The sequence below is a fragment of the Lithobates pipiens genome, unplaced genomic scaffold, assembly GCF_037356315.1.
Source record: "Lithobates pipiens isolate NorthernLeopardFrog02 unplaced genomic scaffold, aLitPip1_a1.2 Scaffold_19, whole genome shotgun sequence".
Classification (NCBI taxonomy): domain Eukaryota; kingdom Metazoa; phylum Chordata; class Amphibia; order Anura; family Ranidae; genus Lithobates; species Lithobates pipiens.
In genome coordinates this window covers 70,210,215-70,234,656 of record NW_027507764.1, presented here as the reverse complement: position 1 = coordinate 70,234,656, position 24,442 = coordinate 70,210,215, and the positions used below count along the sequence as shown (strand labels likewise).

The 24,442-nt window shown below is 42.5% G+C and overlaps 1 protein-coding gene across 1 annotated transcript in view; it reads left to right on the top strand.

Annotated features, from left to right (window-relative positions):
- LOC143996052 (ATP-dependent translocase ABCB1-like) overlaps nucleotides 1–24,172 on the top strand; it is a 124,510-nt gene extending 100,338 nt beyond the window's left edge. Inside the window, exons 18-28 of the mRNA XM_077490861.1 lie at nucleotides 532–636; nucleotides 2,699–2,776; nucleotides 6,284–6,367; nucleotides 7,446–7,649; nucleotides 9,423–9,523; nucleotides 11,316–11,456; nucleotides 12,722–12,878; nucleotides 13,478–13,675; nucleotides 15,814–16,020; nucleotides 18,461–18,607; nucleotides 21,544–24,172. Of these exons, the coding sequence (XP_077346987.1) occupies nucleotides 532–636; nucleotides 2,699–2,776; nucleotides 6,284–6,367; nucleotides 7,446–7,649; nucleotides 9,423–9,523; nucleotides 11,316–11,456; nucleotides 12,722–12,878; nucleotides 13,478–13,675; nucleotides 15,814–16,020; nucleotides 18,461–18,607; nucleotides 21,544–21,744 (1,623 nt within the window). The 3' untranslated portion in view covers nucleotides 21,745–24,172. The remainder of the gene's footprint in view (nucleotides 1–531; nucleotides 637–2,698; nucleotides 2,777–6,283; nucleotides 6,368–7,445; nucleotides 7,650–9,422; nucleotides 9,524–11,315; nucleotides 11,457–12,721; nucleotides 12,879–13,477; nucleotides 13,676–15,813; nucleotides 16,021–18,460; nucleotides 18,608–21,543) is intronic.
- Nucleotides 24,173–24,442: the final 270 nt, after the last annotated feature.

Sequence of the window (24,442 nt, the reverse complement as noted above, 5' to 3'; positions counted from 1 at the left end):
ATAGTACCCTTTCCTGTGGGTATTCTGTGGGTAGAATAGTGCCCCTTTCTTTGGGTGGAATAGTACCCCTTCCTGTGGGTATTCTGTGGGTAGAATAGTGCCCCTTTCTGTGGGTGGAATAGTACCCCTTCTTGTGAGTCTCCTGTGGGTTAAATTAGGCTCTCGGTGGGTGGAATGCATCTTTCTGAGGGTTTGAATAGGCCCCTCTTTCTGGTACCGCTCTGGTTACCGCCACCAAAAGGGTGGTGTTAAAAATCGCACCTTTTTTTAGTTCCAGTTTCCTTAATAAGGAAAACTGTCTATTGGACTTAATAGATTTCTGCACTATTTTTTGTGATATTTACAGACAATTATTTTTTTTCCCCGCAAAACCGTCATTTTTTATTTTTTTCTTGTGAATTGTACTTAACTTACTGCATGTAAAAATGTATGCAATGAGTAATATGATACCCTTATCACATGCGGTAAACGTAAGCGAATCAAACCCTCAATCTTAAAGTAATTAGCTAATAGTGTGAAATTATTTTTCAGGTATTTACATATGACGACCCTAATGAAGTGAGATCCAGAAGTAACCTGTATTGCCTGCTGTTCCTGGGACTTGGAGGAGTTTCCTTTATCACATTTTTCCTTCAGGTAAACACGATATGCATCTCCTGATGTGGGAACAGCCGCTACGATTGCTTTTTCATGTGAGAGAATTGCCGGCTTAAAAAAAAAACGTAATCTGAATGCAGGCATCATTTGAATATCTCCACATCAACCCAAGGACATCAGATGACGTCCACCTAAAGTTAAGTGGGAAAAAGGGGAAGTTCCACACTTCCTCCACCCCCTCCTCCTCCTTTACATTTGACTTTTTTTTTGGGGGGGGGGGTACCTGATTTTGACAGGTACCCGCTCCCCCATTTTCGGTCAGATCACCGTGGCGATTTGAGAGGAAGTTCCTCCTTCACTCACAGCCTTCTGGGACACATTAGAGGTCTCAGAAAACTGCAGAACCAATCCCAAACGCAGCATGGCTTGCGTATGCGCAATTGGCAGCTGCAAGGCTTCACTGCCGGTTTCCCTTAGTGAAGATGTCGGCGCCTGGACCCAAAGCTAATTGAAGAATCGGCTCGGGTGAGAACATCACTGGATCCAGGGGCAGGTAAGTGTTCTTATATTAAAAGTCATCATAACACAAGTCCATAGAGGAGAATGGAGGTTCCGATCAGGTCTGCCTTAAAAACGGACAGGCAGATCTGATCAGAACATTCGTGTGGAAGGGGTCTATCTTGAGACTACAGACTGATTAGTCTTTGTGTTGGTAATGGAGAGTAAACTGGGTCAGAGTTGTTTGGCGAGAGAAAACTGGGCAGACTTGATGACACTTAGTTTATGAAAACAAGGCTTAGGCAGTCCATAGATGATTCTTTTTTTTTTTTTTTCATTCAACCAGCTGGTTGAATGAAAAAAAAAATGACTTGATTCCCCCATCCATGTGGGGGAATCCTCCCCACTGAGCATTTTTTTTTTCTGACTGTGAGGAAGCTTCCCTACTATCAGAATACACTAATCAGCACTGCTGGCTACAGCCGCTGGCACTGATCAAGTAGGGAAAATCTACCAGGCTGGCTGTACAGATGTCAGTTGGTAGATCGACTTCTTTATAACCACCCTGCCCTTATATGGTCCCTGCTGAACTGACCGAATTTTGATCCACGTATGATCGGCTTTAAAGGTGAGTTCTGGCAATTTTTAATACTTTTTTTTTCAATTTTTTAAGGTTTTCAAGGAGTACAGCGAACAATATACACTATATTACCAAAAGTATTGGAACGCCTGCCTTTACACGTGCATGAACTTTAATGACATCCCAGTCTTACTCTGTAGGGTTCAATATTGAGTTGGCCCACCCTTTGCAGCTATAACAGCTTCAACCCTTCTAGGAAGGCTGTCCACAAGGTTTAGGAGTGTGTCTATGGGAATGTTTGATCATTCTTCCAGAAGCGCATTTGTGAGATCAGGCACTGATGTGGATGAGAAGGTCTGGCTCGCAGTCTCTGCTCTAATTCATCCCAAATGTGTTCTATAGGGGTTGAGGTCAGGACTCTGTGCAGGCCAATCAAGTTCCTCCACCCCAAACTCACTCATCCATGTCTTTATGGACCTTGCTTTGTGCACATTTGACAGTAGACAGTAGACAGTTGACAGAAATGTCACATATATAGTTATATACTGGCAGATTGGTTAGGATTTTGCTCCTGCCTGACACTGTGGAAAGCAAGCGCTATAAAGCGTATCAAATCCTGAAGGACAACACTAAAGGCAACACTTTTTTTTTTCATTTTGGAGTAAGGGAGGGTTATAACCCCTGTCTTTTTTTCCCCCCTCTGTGTTCCATTTGGGAAATTTTGCTTCACTTCCTGTCCCATAGCCAAAACAAGAAGTTAGAGGCGACACCCCCCCCCCCCCCCCCCATAGTGAGGGAATCCCCTTGTTTTCACCAAGGTCACCAGAACTAGTGTCCCCATTGGAAGATTTCCACCTCTATTAGTGTTCTGATGCCCACCCAAAATGTGGGTTTTTCTTTTGTTTTTGATGATATTCAGGACAAATGGAGAGGGTGACTCTCCCTAACGGGGGCACAGACAGCAATGCAATGAAATCTGACATGGTACATACAGACTAAGTAGATTGTTTCTCCCCATTACAGGGTTTTACATTTGGAAAATCGGGAGAGATTCTTACAATGAGACTCAGGCTGATGACCTTCAAAGCAATGTTAAGACAGGTAATGGAATCTTCTGAAAAATGACAATGTATCGCCAGTTTTTGTTACCCATCTATTAGCTGCTACTGAACTATAAATCCTCCCAAAAAACTGGCAGAACATCTTAACCCACAGAAAATCTTCCCTGACCCGTTCTTTACCGCAGATCATTGAAATGCAACACAACGCATGGTAGGTGTATTGTGGTGAGCTGGAGTGCAGGTGCCTTTCCCACTATTGTATCAAAATGAATGTCACCACAATGCACTGCAGCACTACACATTTTACTGCACGGTACCATAGTGCACCAATCTGGGCCCTTAAGGGACAACTGTATGCAAGATAAGTATTGGGCTTCTCTCCAGTCACATCTTTGTAAAAGTTCTGATTTCCTGTCACGTCAGAGTTTGTTTGGGCCAAGCTGACCCAAGTGAACTATTTGCATTACTAAGTGATTCATCCAATAAGAATGCTGTATCATACTGTAGTAGCACCAGCTGCATACAGTAAGTGGTGCTGTGTTCCAGAGCGAGCTGATGCTACTACAGTTCATCACGTTCACGTAGAACAGCTGAATCGCTTGGTAACGGGGTAGCTTGGCCCAAAACAAACATTTAACCACTTAAAGTGGAGTTGCATCCAAAAAAAAAAATGGCATGAATGTTCCTAAAAAAATAAAAAATAAACTTGGAAAAATGTTTTTTTTTACCTCTAAATGGCTGTTGCTAGGGGGTCCTTCATAGTCTGCCTCCTTCAGTGCCTGGGCTGGTGACATCACTTCCAATCGGCGCAGGAAGGGCTCAGCTCTGCCCCCTCCCTCTTGTGAATCATCTGGGACACGTGACAGGTCCCAGATGACTGCACGGCCAATCACAGCGCACAACGCCACTCGCGCATGCGCAGTGAGTGCCCACAGTTACAATGCTAGCGCCGCCGAACGGGGGGGGGGAGAAGAGCGGGGCTTCGATCCCCCGCATCGCTGGACCCTGGAACAGGTAAGTGTCCGATTCTTAAAAGTCAGCAGCTGCAGTATTTGTAGCTGCTGACTTTTAATTTTTTTTTTTAGAATGGGAGCCCCTCTTTAAGGACCAGGCCTCTTTTTTAGATATGTTGTTTACAAGTTAAAAACAGTTATTTTTGCTAGAAAATTACTTAGAACCCCAAACATTATCCTTTTTTTTTCTAATACCCTTGAGAATAAAATGGCGGTCAATGCAATACTTTTTGTCACACTATATTTGCGCAGCGGTCTTACAAACGCACTTTTTTTGGAAAGAATACACTTTTTTAAATTAAATATAAGACAACATTAAAGTTAGCCCATTTTTTTTTTATATTGTGAAAGATAATGTTATGCCAAGTAAATTGATACCTAAAATGTCACACTTCAAAATTGTGCCCGCTCGTGCAATGGCGACAAAATTTTACCCTTAAAAATCTCCAGAGGCAACGTTTAAAAAAATCTACAGGTTGCATTTTTAGAGTTACAGAGGAGGTCTAGGGCTAGAATTATTGCTCTCACTCTACCAATCGCGGCAATACCTAACATGTGTGGTTTGAACACCGTTTTCACACGTGGGCGCTACTCAGGTATGCGTTTGATTCTGCGCGTGAGCTTGGCGGGACGGGCACGTTTGAATTTTAAAAAAAAAAATGTATTATTTATTTTACCGTTTATTTGATTTTTTTTATACTGTTTTAAAAAAGAAAATTGTATCACTTTTATTCCTATAACAAGGAATTTAAACATCCCTTGAAATAGAAAAAAAGCATGACAGGACCTCTTAAATATGAGATCTGAGGTCAAAAAAGACCCCAGATCTCATATTTACACTAAAATGTAATAAAAAAATAAAAGTAAAATTTGTCATTTAAAAAAATGATTTAAAAAAAATGGCCGTTTAAGAGCTATGAGCAGAAGTGACGTTTTGACGTCGCTTCCGCCTTGCAGTGTCATGGAGAGGGGTGAGGGCCATCTTCCCCTCACTCATCTCTATGCACAGCCAGTGAGAGGATCGGATCGCCTCCCCTGCTGCCGACGGTTCCAGTAAGCGACTGAGGGCACCGGAGCAAGGCGGGAGGCCCCTCTCCCGCCGGTGATAAAAGTGATCTCGCGGCGAGTCTGCTGCAGAGACCACTTTTATCTTGTAGCCAACCGCCAGCCGAACATGAGGATACCAAGGTTATGGCAGCTAGCTGCTTAAAAATGATATCCATCCTCAAAGTGCGGATGGATATCGGCGGTCACCAAGTGGTTAAGGTGACAGGAAACTAGGACTTTGGCTTTAACTCATGCTTCTGATGCTATGGTATTGTTCTCTCTGTTCTTTCTTTAGAGAGTAACTCCGCTTTTGTTGAGAAAAAAAGAAAACCCCTCTGGCTAATCTATGTATATTGCAGGAATTTTAACAAACATTGTTGCAGATTCCTACCTTTTGTTATCTGAAGAAATAGCTGTTTGTCTGTGTCCATGTGTGGAGCGAATCTGTATTTATAATTATCAATCAGCTGCTTTTCCTGCAGAGCTCTAATGAGGAAAGTGACAGGGTCTGCATCCCTTTAGATGTGATTTCCCTTTAAGAGTATCACACCAAAAATTTGGATTTTGTTGCAGGGGATGCTAAAAATCAGATGTGTATCTAAGTGCAGAAAATCAGTAAGCCAATCACACAAGCAGGAACTCTGATTCCCCGGGGGGTGTTTAGTTCACCAGCTGTGTACAGAACGCCTCCAGGTAGCCATATTGCATTGCATTTTACAGAAAATAAGAGCTGTAGATACAAAAGGAAAGGTATTTTGTAATAACATTCAACTAAAATATGACTATATTATTATTTATATATATTATTACAATATAGGGGTCTTTCTACAAATTATGGTAATAAAGTCCGCGTTGCAGATCTGATGTACTTCACCGGCTAGTTGGAGCTTGTTAAGTGTAATCCCGGTGTTATGGGACAATAAATAACTTGTAGTAGAGAAAGCTAAAGTTGTCTAAGCACAGTGATCAAATAATTCAGTAAAGTATCCTTGGGGTAAAGATGTCTGTGCAAAGTGTCTCAATGTGATTGTGACAAAGAATGGATAAGGGTCGAGCGATTTGCCCTATCACCAATGACCAGATCACTCCGAACACACAAGCAGAAAATTTGATTTCTGGGGGTTGTTTCGTTCACCATCTGTGTACAGAACGCCTCCAGGTAGCCATATTGCATTGCATTTTACAGAAAATAACGAAGCTGCAGATACAAAAGGAAAAGTAATTTGTAATAACATTCAACTACAATATGACTATATTATTATTTCTTTTTATATGCTATTTTTTTCCCCACAAAAGTGGAGCTACCCTTTAACTCATCACTATCTTTATACTTTTTCCTCAAAAATCCATTTTAAAAAAATTGCATAATTATGTTGCTGGATAAACCAAACCATTTATCTACACTGTGGCTTATTGTTTTATTTAAATTCTTGTATAATCAGTGTCTGTCTATTAACATAAGTTGTTGTATCTTCCATATATTGTAGGAAATTGGATGGTTCGATGACAAAAAGAACAGCACCGGTGCCCTAACCACAAGACTGGCTACAGACGCTTCCCAAGTTCATGGGGTTGGTTATTGTGCATTGTTGTCTATTTTTTCACCTCTGCCTGGAAATAGTGATATAATAATAGAAAAAATAATGTTTTATTTACTGCTAACATACAAATTCATAAGGTATCATATTTTAAGGTCAGGTCGGACAGAAAAAGTATTATTCATTGCATTAGCAACCCAAATCAATAACAATCAATACGATTGCCTTTATTCACAAACCTGAGAAAGAGCTTAGTTACACTAATTGTCTCAGCAGGGCCGTCTTTAAGACAGGGCAAAAGGGGCAGCTGCCCTGGGCCCTGTCATTGTTGTGGGGCCCAAAGCAGTTGCCTCATACTTGCCAACTATCCTAGTTTAAATTCCCTTGTCCCTTGAAGTTTTAGTCCCATGCTGTGTCCCGATATCTCAGTGTGAAGTGCTGCTACTAATGCTGCCCAGCTCTGTCCTATTTGTACAAATGACTCGCCTGCATTTAAACCCTGTGTTTACATGTAAATAACCCTCAATCATATATAAATAGCGGCATTCATATGTAAATAGCAGCATCCGACAGTAAATAAAGACAGCATTCATATGTATATCATGCCCCCTGCAGTGAGGAGATGATGTGCTGTAACCTCTAGCAACCAATCAGTGAGCAGTATTACTGTACAGTAATCTCTAGCAACCAATCAACAAGCAGAAATCATGTGCTGTAGCATCTAGCAACTAATTGGTGAGCTGCAATGTATGCTATAACCTCTAGCAACCAGTCAGTAAGTGGTAATGATACACTGTAACCTCTGGCAACCAATCGCAATCGCTGCCTGATCTGATACAGTAAACTGATTTTAAGTCTAGCTGCTATTAATTGTAAGTCTCAGAGCAGGTGGAGAGCGAAATTGTATGGGGGGGCCAAGAAAAAGTTTGCCCAGGGTACAATCAATATTAAAGGCAGCCCTGTGTCTCAGTATCTATAGAACGGAAGCAGATGAGAATCTCTTGTAAAGGTTGCCGAAAATCTGTGCAATGTATATAATGTACATCAAGACTGGCGTTTCACTGTGACCTCAATCAGGGAAGTTCTAATTCAATGTGTCAATGTCTTCCAGGCTACCGGAAGCAGACTGGCGTTGCTAGCTCAGAACATCGCAAACCTGGGCACTGCCACTATAATATCTTTTATTTACGGGTGGCAGTTAACTCTTCTTATTTTGGCTATTGTGCCAGTCATTGCTGTCTCTGCTCTCATTGAAATGAAGACATTTGCTGGCCATGCGAAGAAGGACAAAGAGGAGCTGGAAGTTGCTGGAAAAGTGAGTTGGGTCCGGTTCGGAAAGGTCACTGATAATAGTAATTGTGGATGCAAAAGGGTAGAGCTAAGGCTTGTTCACATGTGCGGTAGCCCTTTCTGCCCCGTAGTGGCTCGCTTTTCAGAGGACATTTGACAGGCAGTGAAGAGGCGATATTTAATTTCCTCAATGCTTGATTTTCCCCTGTTAATGCCACACCACCACACCGCATTTGCTTGCATTGCTTGCATTGCTTGCGGAGTGGTTGCAGTGCAGCCCCATAGACTTGCATTCAGTGTCAGTAGCACCTGCTGAATGCAAAATGTTGTTTCATTTTTTGCTGTAACATGTAAACAGCCTGAGCACCAGAGTGCCCTGGTGGTTAGGGGGTGGTAAAACTCAACCGCCTGGTTTTACGGACCCCTTGCCACATGTGTAAATAAAGCCTTATAGACGAAATAGTACAAGTGTCCTACATTTAGACAAGAAAGCAGAGATTTCTTGAATTTGAAGTCCAGGCAAACAACTAAATACACAATTCAAGTATATAATAATCAATATGTGAAGTGCTTTATATGCCACAGGATTTGAAATTCTGGCCAGCCAATTTTGTAATCCAGAAAACCCTGGCAGACAGCATGGCCAGGTTCTGTAGCAACATTACATCCTGGCCAGACTGTAATTGGAAAATGCAGGACACTGTTGAGGGTATGCATTCCTCCTCCTGTAAGCATGCTTACAGTGCTAAGCTGACTGTAGACACATGTACACTATATTACCAAAAGTATTGGGGCAACTGCCTTTACATGCACATAAAGTTTTATGGCATCCCAGTCTTAGTCTTATTAATATAGGTATTATATCGGGTTGAGGTCAGGACTCTGTGCAGGCCAGTCAAGTTCTTCCACCCCAAACTCACTCATCCATGTCTTTATGGACCTTGCTTTGTTCACTGGTGCACACTCATGTTGGAACAGGAAGGGGCCATCCCCAAACTGTTCCCACAAAGTTGGGAGCATGAAATTGTCCAACATATCTTGGTATGCTGATACCTTAGGAGTTCCCTTCACTGGAACTAAGGGGCCAAGCCAAACCCTTGAAAAACAACCCCACACCATAATCCCCCCCTCCACCAAAGGATTGGGACCAGTGCACAAAGCAAGGTCCATAAAGACATGGATGAGCAAGTTTGGGGTGGAGGAGCTTGACTGGCCTGTACAGAGTCCTGACCTCAACCCAATAGAACACCTTTGGATTAAATTAGAGCGGAGACTGCAAGCCAGGCCTTCTTATCCACATCAATGCCTGACCTCACAAATGCCCTTCTGGAAGAATGGTCAAACATTCCCATAGACACACTTCCAAACCTTGTGGACAGCCTTCCCAGAATAGTTGAAGCTGTTATATCTGCAAAGGATGGGCCAACTCAATATTGAACCCTACAGACTAATGCCATTAAGCTTCATGTGTGTGTATAGGTAGGTGTTCCAATACTTTTTGGTAATATACAATAGTGTAGGTCTTGCTCTGACATCATCCGGTAACATGCCTGACCAGCAGTTCTGCATCAAAAATGAGCACTCCAGGGGCCCGGCCATGACCCAAGAATGTTGGCCATCTAAGGAGACAAGACCTGTAGCAAATAAAAAACCAGGTCTCCTGACCTGACAGACATCGTAACTGTGTAAATCGCAGGACTAGATGGACCGAAATAAAGACAGGCTCAAGTGTCTCCTCAGTCTCTGGTGACCCATTGTCGCTGTCTAATAAGTATCATTTTGTTTCCCTTCTTCTCAGATTGCCACTGATGCTGTAGAAAATATCCGTACTGTTGTCTCTCTAACACGGGAGAGGACCTTTGAGGCTTTGTATGATGAGAAACTGGTGGGACCCTACAAGTAAGAAAATATGATATGTGTGTCTGGCAGAGCCGCAGTCTCCAAATATGTCACCTTTCAAATCAGTAAATAGAGATGAGCTTGGGTATCCTTCAAACTCAACTCTAGCCGTATTTGTGTTCTTTTTCTTTACTCCAGTGAGCTGCGGGCCGTGTCATTACGCCACACCACCCACCTCTTTACTAACCCGATTACAGGGTGTCCCACAGCAAAAAAAAGTGCACGTTTGGAGTTTGGCTAGAGATGAGTTTGGAGGATACCCAAGCTCATTGCTATCAGCAAATCCTTTTTTTTTTTTTGGATTATTCAATAAGGTAGTGCAGAGAGCAGAAGTGATGTGTAAAGATACGTAAACAAGTATATAAAAAAAAAGCCAAAAAAAAAGTAAAAAAACCTATATAAGTAATAGAATACAATCAACTTTCCAATGAAAGTATCAGATCAAGGAAAGATAAATTTTGATTGGTCTGCGTTACTGTGCTCTACTTACTTCTCTTTATCGAAAAGCCAAACTAGTAGGTGTCCCAGCTTGGCCCAATGTAGGTGTACATAAGTGATACCTGATTGGTCTCTGTGGAAGTTGTAAATCACAGTGGTAGCCTGAGCTACTACACTTCCAATATCTTCCAGGTGCCGACTGGCAGCCATTCTGCATAGTAAGCACAGTGGGTGCCCGGCACGGCCAACATTCAGAGAAGGTATTTTTCTCAATGAATGTGTTCTCTGACTGGATGAAGTGAAGAGGAGAGGCAGTGACATCATGATCTCTACCTCGTCCAATTAGAGAGCTCTTTGCATTCATTGAGAAAAATGCAAGGTTATCTCTAAATGGCAGTCATTCAGAGTGACCGACCTCTTGTGGTTACTATGCAGAAAGACAACGCATGGCATGGCGGCGAGAAGTTTGCAGCAATCACTGTAGTAGCTTGGGCTACTACAGTAATTTATAGCTTCCATGGAGGCCAATCAAGTATCACACATGCATGTTTAAATTGGGCCAAGCTGGCCAATGGGGTTTATTTACTAAAGCTAGAGAGTTCAAAATCAGGCTCAATTCTGCATAGAAACCAATCAGCTTCCAGGTGTTATTGCCAAAGCTTAACTGAAAAAAGCTGAGGTTAGAAGCTGATTAGCTTCCATGCACAGCTGCACCAGATTCTGAGGGCTCCAGTTTTAGGCCGGGGTCACGTATGTGCAGCCAGGGTTCCCAACATGGGGTCCGGGGCATTCCCATTCACCGGTTCAGGTGCAAATCAGGTCCAAATTTTTGCCCGAATTTGCACTTGAACCGAACCCAACAGGCACAGGACCTGTTTGGAATGCGGACCACGGCCAATCAGGACATGTGTGAACCGGCTACAATGAGAGTCAGTCATGCTCGCATGTCTTGTAAATTGGATGCGGAGAAACCCTCATTCAATTTGCACATATGTGAACCTGGTCTTAGTGAATCTACCCCAATGTACTGTGGGATTGCATAATATATCATCCCTGGAGTTCTGCTTTAAGGCCAAAGAAGTGACGAAGAGGAAGAAAACCCACATAACTGGCCTGAAGACATCTGAAAAAGGTAATTATATATAATAAAAAGTAAAAATGCACTTCCGGGTGCCGTTGGGGGGGCTGAGCCCAGTCTTGACCTTTAAGACTTTCAGGGCAAGCTTGGACTTATAGTTAGTCTACAGTTAGAGAGAGATGGGTTGCCTAAGCTTTTGTACTGTATAGTTAAAAAAGAATGTTACTATTAGGAAATGTATATTGTAAGTTATTAAAACGTAATCTCTTTTCCTAGAAATGCTATTAAAAAGGCTCACATCCATGGACTGACATTTGGGCTCTCTCAGGCCATCATGTACTTTGCTTACGCTGGGTGCTTCCGATTTGGTGCATGGCTTGTGGCGAATAATCACATGAATATAGAAGATGTATTCTTGTAAGTATTTTTTATTAATGTCTATGAAACATTTTACCTTCTGATTAATGTTCAGTAATCCGTGTAATTTATCACTGAACCAGAATCGATCTGCTAACCAAACTCTCTGGAGATGTCTTCTCTCCTACTTGAGTTAAGTAGATGGATTATTATTGAGAAAAATACACTAAGACTTTTGGTTGGTTAAAGTGGTTCTAAAGCCTGAAGATTTATTTTTTATTTTTACCCTAATAAATTCTTTGCATTAAGGTAAAAAACCTGAGTGCAGCTCTCCCCCCTAATACTTACCTGAGCCCAATCTCAACCCAGCCCTGTGCACGAGAGTAGTGGCTCCCTCCACTCTCTCCCTCCTCATAGGCTCAGAGACTGTTGTGGGAACCATTGGCTCCCAATGCTGTCAGTCACAGCCAGTGAGGGGGGAGGGGGGGGGCAGGGCCAAACTAATATCAATGGACACAGTGTGGCTCAGAAACAAGTTTATATGAGTGCCCTCATGGCAAGCGGCTTGCCGCTGACTTTCCTGATCCGCATTATTGCTCCACAAGGATGACTTAGGATACCCCTTATTTCACATTTTACCACAAACCAAATGTGCTGCAGAGGATAACCTATAGTCATAGTAAAGTCTCTGTTTTTTTTTCAGGGTAAAATAACAAACATTTTATACTTACCTGCTCTGTGCAGTGGTTTTGCACAGAACAGCCCAGATCCTCCTCTTCTAGGGTCGTTCTTCAGCGCTCCTGGCCCCTCCCTCCTGTTGAGTGCCCCCACAGCAAGCTACTTGCTATGGGGGCACCCGAGCCGAGTCACAGCTCCCTGTTGCCATTCAGACATTAGCCTGACCCCCGCCCCCTTTCTCTTCTCATTGGCTGATTGACTTTGGCAGCAACGGAAGCCAATAACGCCACGCTGCTGTCTCTGCCAATGAGGAAGGGAGTCCCGGGCAGCCCAGAGATTCCTACAACATCTCTGGATCTAGATGGACCTCAGGTAAGTGTTACGGGTGCTGAGGGGGACTTCTGCACACAGAAGGCATTTTATCTTAATGCATTAAGATAAAAAAAAAAACCTTCTACCATTACAATCACTTTAAGTTTAAATTGTTACTTTCATATGCTGCTGAACTGTACCTGCTAAAAATATTAGGTTCTGTTATGGATGACTGATTCAGTTCTTTTTGCCCTTTCCCTTGACTCTTTTGAAATATGCGTGCTGTGCTGAGTTTTCTACAGATTTGCTCAAGAAAAATGTTTCCTTCTCCGCAGGGTGTTCTCCGCCATTGTGTTTGGAGCCATGGCTTTGGGTCAGACCAGCTCTTTCGCTCCAGACTACGCCAAAGCCAAGATATCAGCTGCTCACATATTCAGCATGGTGGAGAGACAGCCTCTCATAGACAGCTATAGTGATGCTGGACATGCGCCTGTATGTGATATTTTGCTTTTAGTCAACAGTTTATTTTTTATCATTGTATTAAGCATGAAAGTCATGGTGATTTATATCCTCGGGCTTGTAGAATGACAACAAACCAATAATCAATGTGTATTGTGCAATAACAGTTGCAGAATATGTTTTACCTTTGTCCATTTGGGGACACAAGAATTCAGAAACATTTGGGTTATACTGCCGTTTACAGAAAATTGGAACACTGGCTAACAAAAAAGGGCCCTGAATACATAACTGAATCTCTTATATATTCCTATAATTCTAATTTTTACTGTCAGGAAGATAAAGAACAATATGAATAATAGACATGGTGAACTTTTTTTTCCAACATTGAACAATTACAAGGGTTAGGGAATTATACATTATAGAAGTAGGAAACTCTAGTAATCTATTGTATTTGTTGTAGGATGCAGCTAGTGATAAATACCAGTAGTGTTACAAATGACATAGGAGTATCACTCATAAGATTTGCATGTAATTGCCTGCCTCATGTTATACAGTATATACAATTTATATACGGTAAATCTTACCAATTATATTAGTTTACTGACATGGAAAAACATTATTTTTGGTTACAGTCAGACTGTGATGGAAATATTGCATTCCGGGGAATCCAGTTCAATTATCCAACTCGACCAGATGTGCCCGTACTCCAAGGACTGGATGTCGATGTGTCAAAGGGGCAAACCTTGGCACTAGTGGGCAGCAGTGGCTGTGGGAAGAGTACCACTGTCCAACTCTTGGAGAGATTCTATGATCCACTCAGTGGAGATGTGGTAAATATGTAGCCATATATTGACAATAAAGAGACTTTACAGAACATATTGGATAATTTAAAGTTGATACTTGGTACTTATAAGCCAGGAGTTTCCAAACGGTCTAAAAAAAATGGGCCAGTTTACTGTTCCTCAGACTTTAGGGGTCCAGACTTTAGTTAGTAGGAATAGACAAGTCTCAGGCTTGATGGTCAGTGGGAGTAAAAACAAGACTGAATGCCTGTGGTCAGCAGAATCAGGAATAGTGCCCCATCATTAGTATCAGTGTAAGGAAGAGTGCCCCTTTGTTGGTATCAGGAGGAGGAATAGTCCCCCATTGTTGGTGTTAGTGGGAGAATTATAGCCCCATTGTTGGTGTCAGTGGGTAGAATGGTACCCCATCATAGGTATCAGTGGGAGGAATAGTGCCCCACAATTGGTGTCAGTGGGAGAAATGGTGCCCCATCATTGGTATCAGTGGGAAGAAATGTGCCCCATTGTTGGTGTCAGTGGAAGGAATAGTTCCCCTTTGTTGGTATCAGTAGGAGGAAGAGTGTCCCTGTCATGAATGTCACGTCTACCTCAATGCAGGTGGTCAGACACTATAGATAGCTACTGTGTGCTTCATCTATAGCAGCCCCCTTTTCCTTAAGACAAGCAGCCCTACCGGCACTTGGTTGCCCCCAGGACTTATACACAATGCTATAGTGCCTGGCCACCACACTAGGGCAGATGTGAGAAGAGCAAACAACAGACTACTTGCAGTTTAGCAGGCAGATAGCATGGTTCTAAGAGGGTCCAGGTAATAAGGCAGGCTGAGTTCAGGGAATAGTCCAATATCCGATCCAATGACAGTCTAGGTAATAAGACAGGCTGAGTTCAGGGAATAGTCTAATATCTGATCTGGGTCATACACAGGGAAATTCAACAGCAAAGCAAGGCAGACAAATGGGAGGCTTGAACAGGAACAATGCAGGTAACTGTCTCTATCACAAGCAAGGGATAGTGTGTTCGGTTTGCTTATATCAGATGACTGATCAGATCAATCATCTTGCAGGTGAACACAGACAGGGGAAAAGCAACAGCCAGCACCCAGGTGGAATGAGGAACAGGAGTACTAAGTGATCATGACAGTCCCATTGTTAGTGTCAGTGGGAGAAATATAGCCCCATTGTTGGTGTCAGTGGGAGGAATGGTGCCTCATCATTGGTATCAGTGGGAGGAATAGTGCCCCATTGTTAGTGTCAGTGGGAGGAATGGGGCCCCATTGTTAGTGTCAGTGGGAGGAATGATGCCCCATTGTTGGTGTCAGTGGGAGGAATGGTGCCCCATTGTTGGTGTCACTGGGAGGAATGGTGCCCCATCATTGGTATCAGTAGGAGTAATAATGCCCCACTGTTAGTGTCAGGGAAAGGAATGGTGTGTCATTGTTGGTGTCAGTAACAGGAATAATGCTTCATATCAGTGGAACTAGTGCTCCGAGGGTCAGATAAAAGCAAGCAAAGGGTGGCATCTGACCTGCAAAATCTCTGAACCCATTGCACAACCTTGCATCTTATGCCGCGTACACACGACCGGACTTTCTGGCAGACTAGGTCCGACGGTCTTCCCGACAGACTTTCGGCTGGGGGTTCTGACGGACTTTCCGAACGAACGGACTTGGCCACACACAATCACACCAAAGTCCGACGGATTCAAACGTGATGATGTACGACCGGACTAGAATAAGGAAGTTCATAGCCAGTAGCCAATAGCTGCCCTAGTCACTGATAGGGATGCCAAGTAGAAAATGATAAACAATTAGGGTGCCCTCATTATTAGACAAAATGCTCAATGTTTTGAGGTTGAATGGGGATCATTTGGCACCAGATTACCGAAAAATTGACCAATAAGGTCCCAAGAAAATGGAATAATGATATTCAAGACATAATGTTTGGCATCTTGTGTGTTATTAGTCTTGTGTTTTATTAGCAGAATTTACAAAGCAAAATGCAATAATAATAATTCTGTTGTGGAGATAAAAGGTCTCTTCAATCCTAATATTGCATGTATGTGATAGAGATAGTTCAGCAGCATGAATTGTATGAAATCTGAGTGATGCCTTACATTGTAAAGCCGTGATCCAGTGTGTGACAGCTATCATTGTGTGTCTCTTGCAGTGCATAGATGGTTCTGATGTGAAGGCTTTGAATATCCAGTGGCTGCGGGCACAGATGGGTATCGTATCCCAGGAGCCCATGCTATTTGACTGCAGCATAGCAGAGAACATTGCTTATGGTGACAACAGCAGAAAGGTGACACCAGAAGAGATTGAACAGGCGGCCAAGGAGGCCAATATTCAGACCTTCATCGAGTCTCTCCCTGATGTAAGTCACAGCTCTGTACTTATTGTCTTATTGTCTGATAGTCATGACCACCATATTACATAACATTGTAAACTTTAAGGCTGCATTCAGCATTTTGAATCACGGCAGATTTGCCACGGATCTGCCTGTGATTTTAAAATGCTGATGTATGAATGACAAATCGTGGGACTTGCATTTGAGATGCCATTCATTTGAATGGCACTTCAAATCGCGATACGGGCCTGTCACGATTGTCGCTCTATAAAACTCGGCATCGAAGGAAGTATTTTGGCCAAAAAAAGTTCAAGCTACTTTTGGGCGACATGCTTCCCGCAATGTGGGTTGCCGCAATTGCAGCGTGATTTATCGCACGGCAATCGTGGCAGACCCGCACCGCAATTTGAAGTGTCATTCAAATGAATGGTATCTCAAATGCGAGTCCCACGATTAAGGATGAGCTCCGGCGTGTTCGCATCCTCCACGTGCAGAGCTTGCCAGGAAGTCGGCGCAGCGCTGCGCTAATCACAGGCAGTGAGACATTGCCCCCGATGCGCGGCTGCAGAGATCGGGCGATGTCTCACTGCCTGTGATTAGCGCAGCGCTGCGCTGACTTCCTGGGGGGCTCTGCATGTGCAGTATGGGAACACGCCGGAGCTCATCCCTACCCATGATTTGTCATTCACACATCAACGCTTTCAAATCATGGGCAGATTCGTGGGCAAATCTGTCCATGATTCTAAACGTTGAAGTGTGAATGCAGCCTGAGAGGGAATGTAGTTTTTCTTCATTTTTTCTATATTGTCTAGTTCCTTTTTAGGCTAGGTTCACATCTGTGCGAGTGGCTCCTGTTGTGGGTCCGCACCTGTAGCCACAGCCACAACCACCGTCACAAAAAAAATGCACTGGAATCCTAATGGCACTGGGAACCACACTACGGACTGTGTTTTCTTGAATGGAGCAGGGACCTTTTCCCTACGTTTCAGAAGGCACGGCAGTCCATTCAAATGTTTTGCCTCCCATTACAGTGTAAAATGCGTCTCGCAGAGGTGCATATGTGTAAACCTAGCCAGAGTCAGATAAATATAAATATTGTATATGAATACAGGCAGGAGGTCAGGTTCTATGCAAGGTCTATCCTCTGTGAGGTCTCTTTTTTTTTTTAGGTAGCTTCTGTGGATAAACATAGGCTTGAATAAGTGAGAGAAGGGACACCCCCTCCATTAACATACACTATATTACCAAAAGTATTGGGATGCCTGCTTTTACACACACATGAACTTATTGGCATCCCAGTCTTAGTCCGTAGGGTTCAGTATTGAGTTGGCCCACCCTTTGCTGCTTCAACAGCTTCCATTATTCTGGGAAGGCTGTCCACAAGGTTTAGGAGTGTGTCTATGGGAATGTTTGACCATTCTTCCAGAAGCGCTTTTGTGAGGTCAGGCACTGATGTTAGAGTGGAGACTGCAAGCCAGGCCTTCTCATCCAATTCATTCTAAAGATGTTCAATTGGGTTGAGGTGAGGACTCTGTGCAGCTAAGTTAAGTTCCTCCACCCAAAACTCACTCATCCATGTCTTTATGGACCTTGCTTTGTGCACTGGCCATCCCCAAACTGTTCCCACAAAGTTGGGAACATGAAATTGGTGTTCTATCGGGTTGAGGTCAGGACTCTGTGTAGGCCAGTCAAGTTCCTCCACCCCAAACTCGCTCATCCATGTCTTTATGAACCTTATGAACTGGTCCAAATCATTTGGTGGAGGGGGGATTATAGTGTGGGGCTGTTTTTCAGGTGTTTGACTTGGCCCCTTAGTTCCAGTGACAGGAACTCTTAAGGCGTCAGCATACCAAGACATTTTGGACAATTTCATGCTCCCAACTTTGTGGGAACAGTTTGGGGATTACCCCTTCCTGTTCTAACATGACTGCGCACAAGTGCGCAAAGTGGATGAGCGAGCCGATAGAACGCCTTTGGGATGAATTGAAGCGGAGACTGTGAGCCAGGCCTTCTTGTCCAACATCAGTGCCTGACCTCACAAATGCACTTCTGAAGGAATGGTCAAAGATTCCCATAGACACACTCCTATACCTTATAGCCTTCCCAGAAGAGTTGAAGCTGTTATATCTGCAAAGGGTGGGCCAGATCACTATTGAACCCTACGGACTAAGACTGGGATGCCATTAAAGTTTATGCGTGTGTAAAGGCAGGGCTCCCAATATTTTTGGTAATATAGTGTAGATGGCAGCTCTTGATTTTCTGCCAGAAATCATAGCATTAGTACTGGTCTTTCTTATTTGAAAGCCTACCATGATTTTCAGAGAGTTGCGAATTCATCCTATAATAAATAATTTAAAAATAAAGATATTTGATCAAAATAGAAAAAAATTTGTGCATTCACATGTGTTGTGATTTTTATGTGCATTATTACAGTCTCCATCTCTAATGGCGTGTTGCCTTTCTACAGAAATACAATACTCGCGTTGGAGACAAGGGCACACAGCTGTCTGGAGGTCAGAAGCAGAGGATCGCCATAGCCCGAGCCCTTATTCGAAGGCCTAAAATCTTGCTGCTGGATGAGGCCACATCTGCTCTTGACACTGAGAGCGAAAAGGTAAAGCAGTAGATTTGTGCAGTACTCTTGACTGGTCTCGAAAAATTTTGGTCAGTATTGACTGAAGAGCTATAGGGTTGATTTATTAAAATCAGAGAGTGAAAAATGTTATGCAGTTGTGCATGGTAGCCAATCCGCTTCTAACGTTCGCTTGTTCAATTAAGCTTTGACAAAAAAAATCTGGAAGCTGATTGGTTTCTGTGCAGAGCTGCCACAGATTTTGCACTCTTCAGTTTAGTAAATCACCCTCTATGTGTATTACTCAGTAGGACTTCAAAAATCAGCTCAACTTGGGACTCCATGCTTACACATTTTCAATTACGGAAAAGGCTTCTTTGTACTCCGTAGCCACAATTATATTTCATGCTGAGCTAAGAGTTCAAATGAAAAGATAACCATACAGCTATTCTTTAGAAGTCCATCCTCCCCTTATCAACTGTCCCCTCTCCTCCAAGATGTTTGTTGTGTGTCCTACTGGGAGCTGCACGGCTCTCTTTACCTTCCCCTTCAGGATGACTTCAAGACTGGTTACTTTGGGTTTTCATTAGTATTGGGGGATGTCATGTTGTGAGGAATCCTACAACCTTGGTATCTTTCTACAATTTTAGTTGCCTGGCCAAGTAGCCCTTTCCTCATTATGGAAACATCTATCCCTTCTTTTAGCATTAAAACTACAAGTCTTGGGCCTCTTAGGTTGACTTTTCAGTCTCTATGATTAAGCTCTTTAGGGTGAAATATGTTAAAGTGAGGCTGGTTGGTTGGTGTTAGTGGGCTCTTCTGGGATCTAGTCTTGGAATAATAAAGCAACCAGTGAGCCCTGAGCACGAAACTGTCAAAAGAACAGTGGAAGCATATCCTGGAAATATGTCCCTTAAGCACCCTGTCACCATCACAATCAGTGTCATACTTAAAGCGGAGGTTCACACAAAAATTGAACCTCCGCTTTTTGAAACAGGGGGCAGGGGGGTGCAGATCCCTGTTTAAGACAGGTGTTTCTGGGCATAGACTCCCACGGGAGTCTATGCCTCTTCCCATCCCGCCGCGCTGTCTGCTGGGACACAGCCGGTCCCAGAGACTGCACGGACCATTTAGATTGTGCTGCGCGAGTCACGCATGGGCAGTAGGGAATTGGGAAATTAAGCCGCAAGGAAGACGGCGGCATCAGCATCCGAGGACCGAATGGCGGTTCGGTCTCGGGTGCCGACATCGCTGGACCCTGTGACAGGTAAGTGTCCTTATTTTAAAAGGCAGCAGCTGCAGTATTTGTAGCTGCTCATTTTTAAATAAAATAATTTTGCGGGTCTCCCGCTTTAATGCTGCTGCATAGAGCATATAAAACACCTCAGAAACTATTTTTATATGGGTAGAGGATAACGCTAAATGCCCAAGATGTAGGGACCCAAAAGGCGATCTAGTTCATATGATGTGGAGGTGCCCCAAGCTAAATAGGTACTGGAGTGACGTTATAGATGTGCAAGGTGCAGAGGGTGCTGTGTGATAATTGATGGTAATAAATCTATATACCAATACCATGAATTAATACAAAAATAATTATATATACTAATTATAATTCATGCAGGTGATGTAAAAAAATATATATACTCATAATAATCTGATAGCAATGAAGCCAACCGTGATAATGTAAAAAAAAATTGTCCCAAACAAAAGTTCATAGTGATCTATAACAAATTGTTCTGTGTAGATAATTTTCCAAAAAAGTAGTGATTATTCATATTCCTTCACCAAACACTATAGCCACACCCAACATGTTCTAGGCAAATAATCTGCTTACCACAATGATTTGACATCTTTAATTAAAGTGGAGTTCCACCCTAAAAAAAAAAATTCATTTATGTGCATAAAAAAAATGTACTGTTGCTAGGGGGTCCCTCGTAGTCTGCCTCCTTTAGCACCTTATGAGTATATATATTGTTTTACATCACAAATTGTACCCCATCATTGGTGTCATTGGGAGGAATTGCGCCCCTTAATTGGGTTCACTTGGGGGAATTATGCCCCATTTTTGGGTATGCATGGATGAAAGTGTGCCCAAAGGGCTGGATAATAGCAGGCAAAGGGCCGCATCTGGTCCCAAACTGCAGATCTAGACTATGTAAGCAAATGCTATGCCGCCACCATAGACTTTGGGAAAATATTGTGTTTTTGTGGACTTCATTACCACCACTCACCCTCCCAGTTTAAAGCAGACCTAAATTTTGTGCTTTACTTACCGAGCAAGCATTATAGGAGGAGGAGACAGATAGTGGCATACAATACATCAACTACACTGATCCATTGGTTAGTAGGATGTCAGCATCCTAGCAAACAGCAAACCCTGAGTAGGAAGCTGTCACACCTCCCTGTGCAAACATGCATTTCTTGCTCTTTACTACATTGTGGGCCCACACTGAGCACTGGCCTGTATATGTACACCTGAATCTGTAGCACGTGTCAGCACAAAACAATGGCAAGCCTTTCATGAATTAGGTGCAAGGGACCGCAAAAGTGTTGCAAATTCTTTATTGAATCGGCCCCAGAATTGTTCATGGCACCAGATTGTTTTTAGCTGTTGTTACCTTGTAAAGGGAGAAGCTAAAAGGGTTTATTGGATGTATTTGGTGATTTCTGCAACTCTTAATATAAATACCAACCTACTGTCAAATATGAAAATCAAGTGTAGGTTTGTTGAACTTTTTTGACTATACACTCCCCTTAATGACGAAGCTACAGGATGAAGATGCTGGTAGATAAGAATGGTAGTCCAGGGATTTGAAAATTTTAGATCCTCTGTGTTTTTTATTTAGTATTATGCATATGAATGTTTGGCTTCCATGACAGATTCAGTTTATACCAAAGCCTGCTTTCCCATTAGGTTATGAGTTTGTACAATGTGTCCTTTGCTGAGTACTTAGTGCATGTGCTCTTTTCTCCTCCAGGTCGTACAGGAAGCTCTGGATAAAGCTCGAGAGGGTCGTACCTGTATAGTGATAGCCCATCGACTATCCACCATTCAGAACGCAGACAAAATCGCTGTTATCCAAAATGGGAAGGTCGTAGAACTGGGAACACATCAACAACTGCTGCAGATAAAAGGGTTCTACCACTCTCTGGTCAGTATACAGCTGGGATCCACATGAGTGGCGATAGCGTGATCCTGCCTGACATTCCAGGAACAGATTGAAGTTTACTGACTTGGATTGTATTATGAAGCCAAAGATCTCATGGGGACCAGCTCTATGGACAATGTTCCTGCCAACCCGTACTGTACCAATTCAAATACAGAGCTCTCTCTCTTTGCTGCTCCAACATTGAACACACCTGTTGTTGTGAAAATCATTTTGAAGTTTGACATTCATTAAAAGTGAATTCCAGTATCCAGAAAACTTTTATATCTATGCATACGTTATAGCTTTATAATGTACTTTATAACGAATTTCAGGTGACTTAGCTGCAAGTTGTGCTGCCTCTGTGTGAATCGACCATTAGCAACTGTGTAAATTTGCACTGGATAATACACAGTTTCCACTGTAAGAATAAATTAAATTTACTGCAGTGATTAAGATACACGGACAATTACTTCTTACTCTTAAAGGATAAGTGCACTTTTTCTTATATAATATAGTGTATCAGGAAACACCCAGTAACTTATACAGCCATGGCCAAAAGTTTTAAAAATTACACAAATATAAATTTTCACAAAGTCTGCTACTTCAGTGTTTTTAGATCTTTTTGTCAGATATTAATATGGTATACTGAGGTATAATTACAAGCATTTCATAAGTGCCAAAAGCTTTTATTGACAATTACATTATGTTTATCCGTAGAGTCAATATTTTCAGTGTTGACCCTTCTTTTTTAACACCTCTGCAATTCGCTCTGGCATGCTGTCAATCAACTTCTGGGCCACATCCTGACTGGCTCTTGAGGATTGACCACGAGTTCTCAATAGGATTAAGGTCTGGGGAGTTTCCTGGCCATGGCCACAAAATTGTGATGTTTTGTTCCCCAAGTCATTTAGTTATCATGTTTGTCTTTTATGGCAAGGTGCTCCATCATGCTGGAAATGTTCATCACCAAACTGTTCTTGGATGGTTGGGAGAAGTTGCTCTCGGAGGATGTTTTGGTACCATTCTTTATTCATGGCTGCGTTCTAAGGCAAAATTGTGAGTGAGCCCACTCCCTTGGCTGAGAAGCAACCCCACACATGAATGGTCTCAAGATGCTTTACTGTTGGCTTGACACAAGACTGATGGTAGCCCTCAACTTTTTCTTCTCTGGACAAGGTTTTTTCCAGATGCCGTAAACAATGGGAAAGGGGATTCATCAGAGAAAATTCCTTTACCCCTGTCCTCAGCAGTCCCTGATGTTTTCCCTGGAGAGAAGTGGCTTCTTTGCTGCCCTTGACACCAGGCCATCCTCCAAAAGTCTTCACCTCACTGTGCAATCGGATGCCCTCACACCTGCCTGCTGCCATTCCTGAGCAAGCTCTGCACTGGTGGTGCCCCAATCCCGCAGCTGAATCAACTGTAGGAGACGGTCCTGGCACTTGCTGGACTTTCTTGGGCACCCTGAAGCCTTCTTTACAAATGCAGTAAAAATGTTTTTTTTTATGGGATTAGGTTAATTTTTCGTGGCAAAGAGGGACTTTGCAATTCATTGCAATTCATCTGATCACTCTTTATAACATTCTGGAGTATATAACAAATTGCCATTGTAAAAATGGAGGCAGCAGACTTTGTGAAAATTAATACTTGTATCATTCTAAAAACTTTTGGCCATGGCTGTACTAGTGCCTTTGACCTTATAGCTGTAATCACAGACAGATCAGTAAAAAGGTTGTTTTGTTTACAGTCAGGTGTCTTCATTCTACACTGAAATGCACTGCAGTCCACACATCAACACAAAGACAGCACTGAGGATTCCAAATGATTGTCATTTTATTTTTACCACAATCGTACACTTCTCCATTAACAGTACATCTTGTTACAGTGACTCGCTGTGTTCATCCATGCTTCATAGAAAAAAAAGTAGCCATCAGTAAGCGGCTTCTGGAGTTGTTATAGGCAAAAAATGGCATTATTTTTCTGCAAAACAGTGCAAACTAAAATAAAAATGGTTATGGCTATGTATGCTGCATATTTATCATTGAGTGCTGTGTTTTGTCTGGAGGTCTTCTTTAGCATTGCAGATTTGCTCAGAGTATAATGGCTGGAGAAAATTTGCCAAAGACATAGATAAATGAACGAGAGATGTGTTTTGTATAATTCTTTTCCACTCCTGTTGGCATGTTTTGATAAAATGTTTGTTGTCTGTATTTTCTGTTCTAACAAAGGGAACATACGTTAACCCTGATGCCTTTTTTTTTTTTTTTTGACAAAATATTTTTTACACTGAGAACATCATATACCTCTTATTTAATAAATGTTTTTGATTACTTGATAATTTGGTTCCAGAGGTAAGATGATTTTGCTGCTACATCCTTTGTTGGTTTTTTTTCATGTCGTTTCAGTTCTGAACTAAATTGTGTTGATGGCAGTAAAAAAAATAAAAATGTCTTTCCTAGCATTTAAGACTGGTTTAATGTTTAGTTCCGGCTATGTCTTCATACTCTGGCCTGGTAACACGTAAGGCTCCATACACGCTGAAGCTCATAAATGGCCATTATTGGGAGTTTGGTCGTTTTTTTTAACAGCTCATAAATTCCCCTCTGTTATCCTCTGTGCCCATGCACACATGGACGTTTTTGGATGTATATCAGCAGTGGAGTTTATGGGCTATTGTCTGAATGCCCTAAAATCACATTCAGGAGCTGTTTTTCTGACCACAAAAAACGCT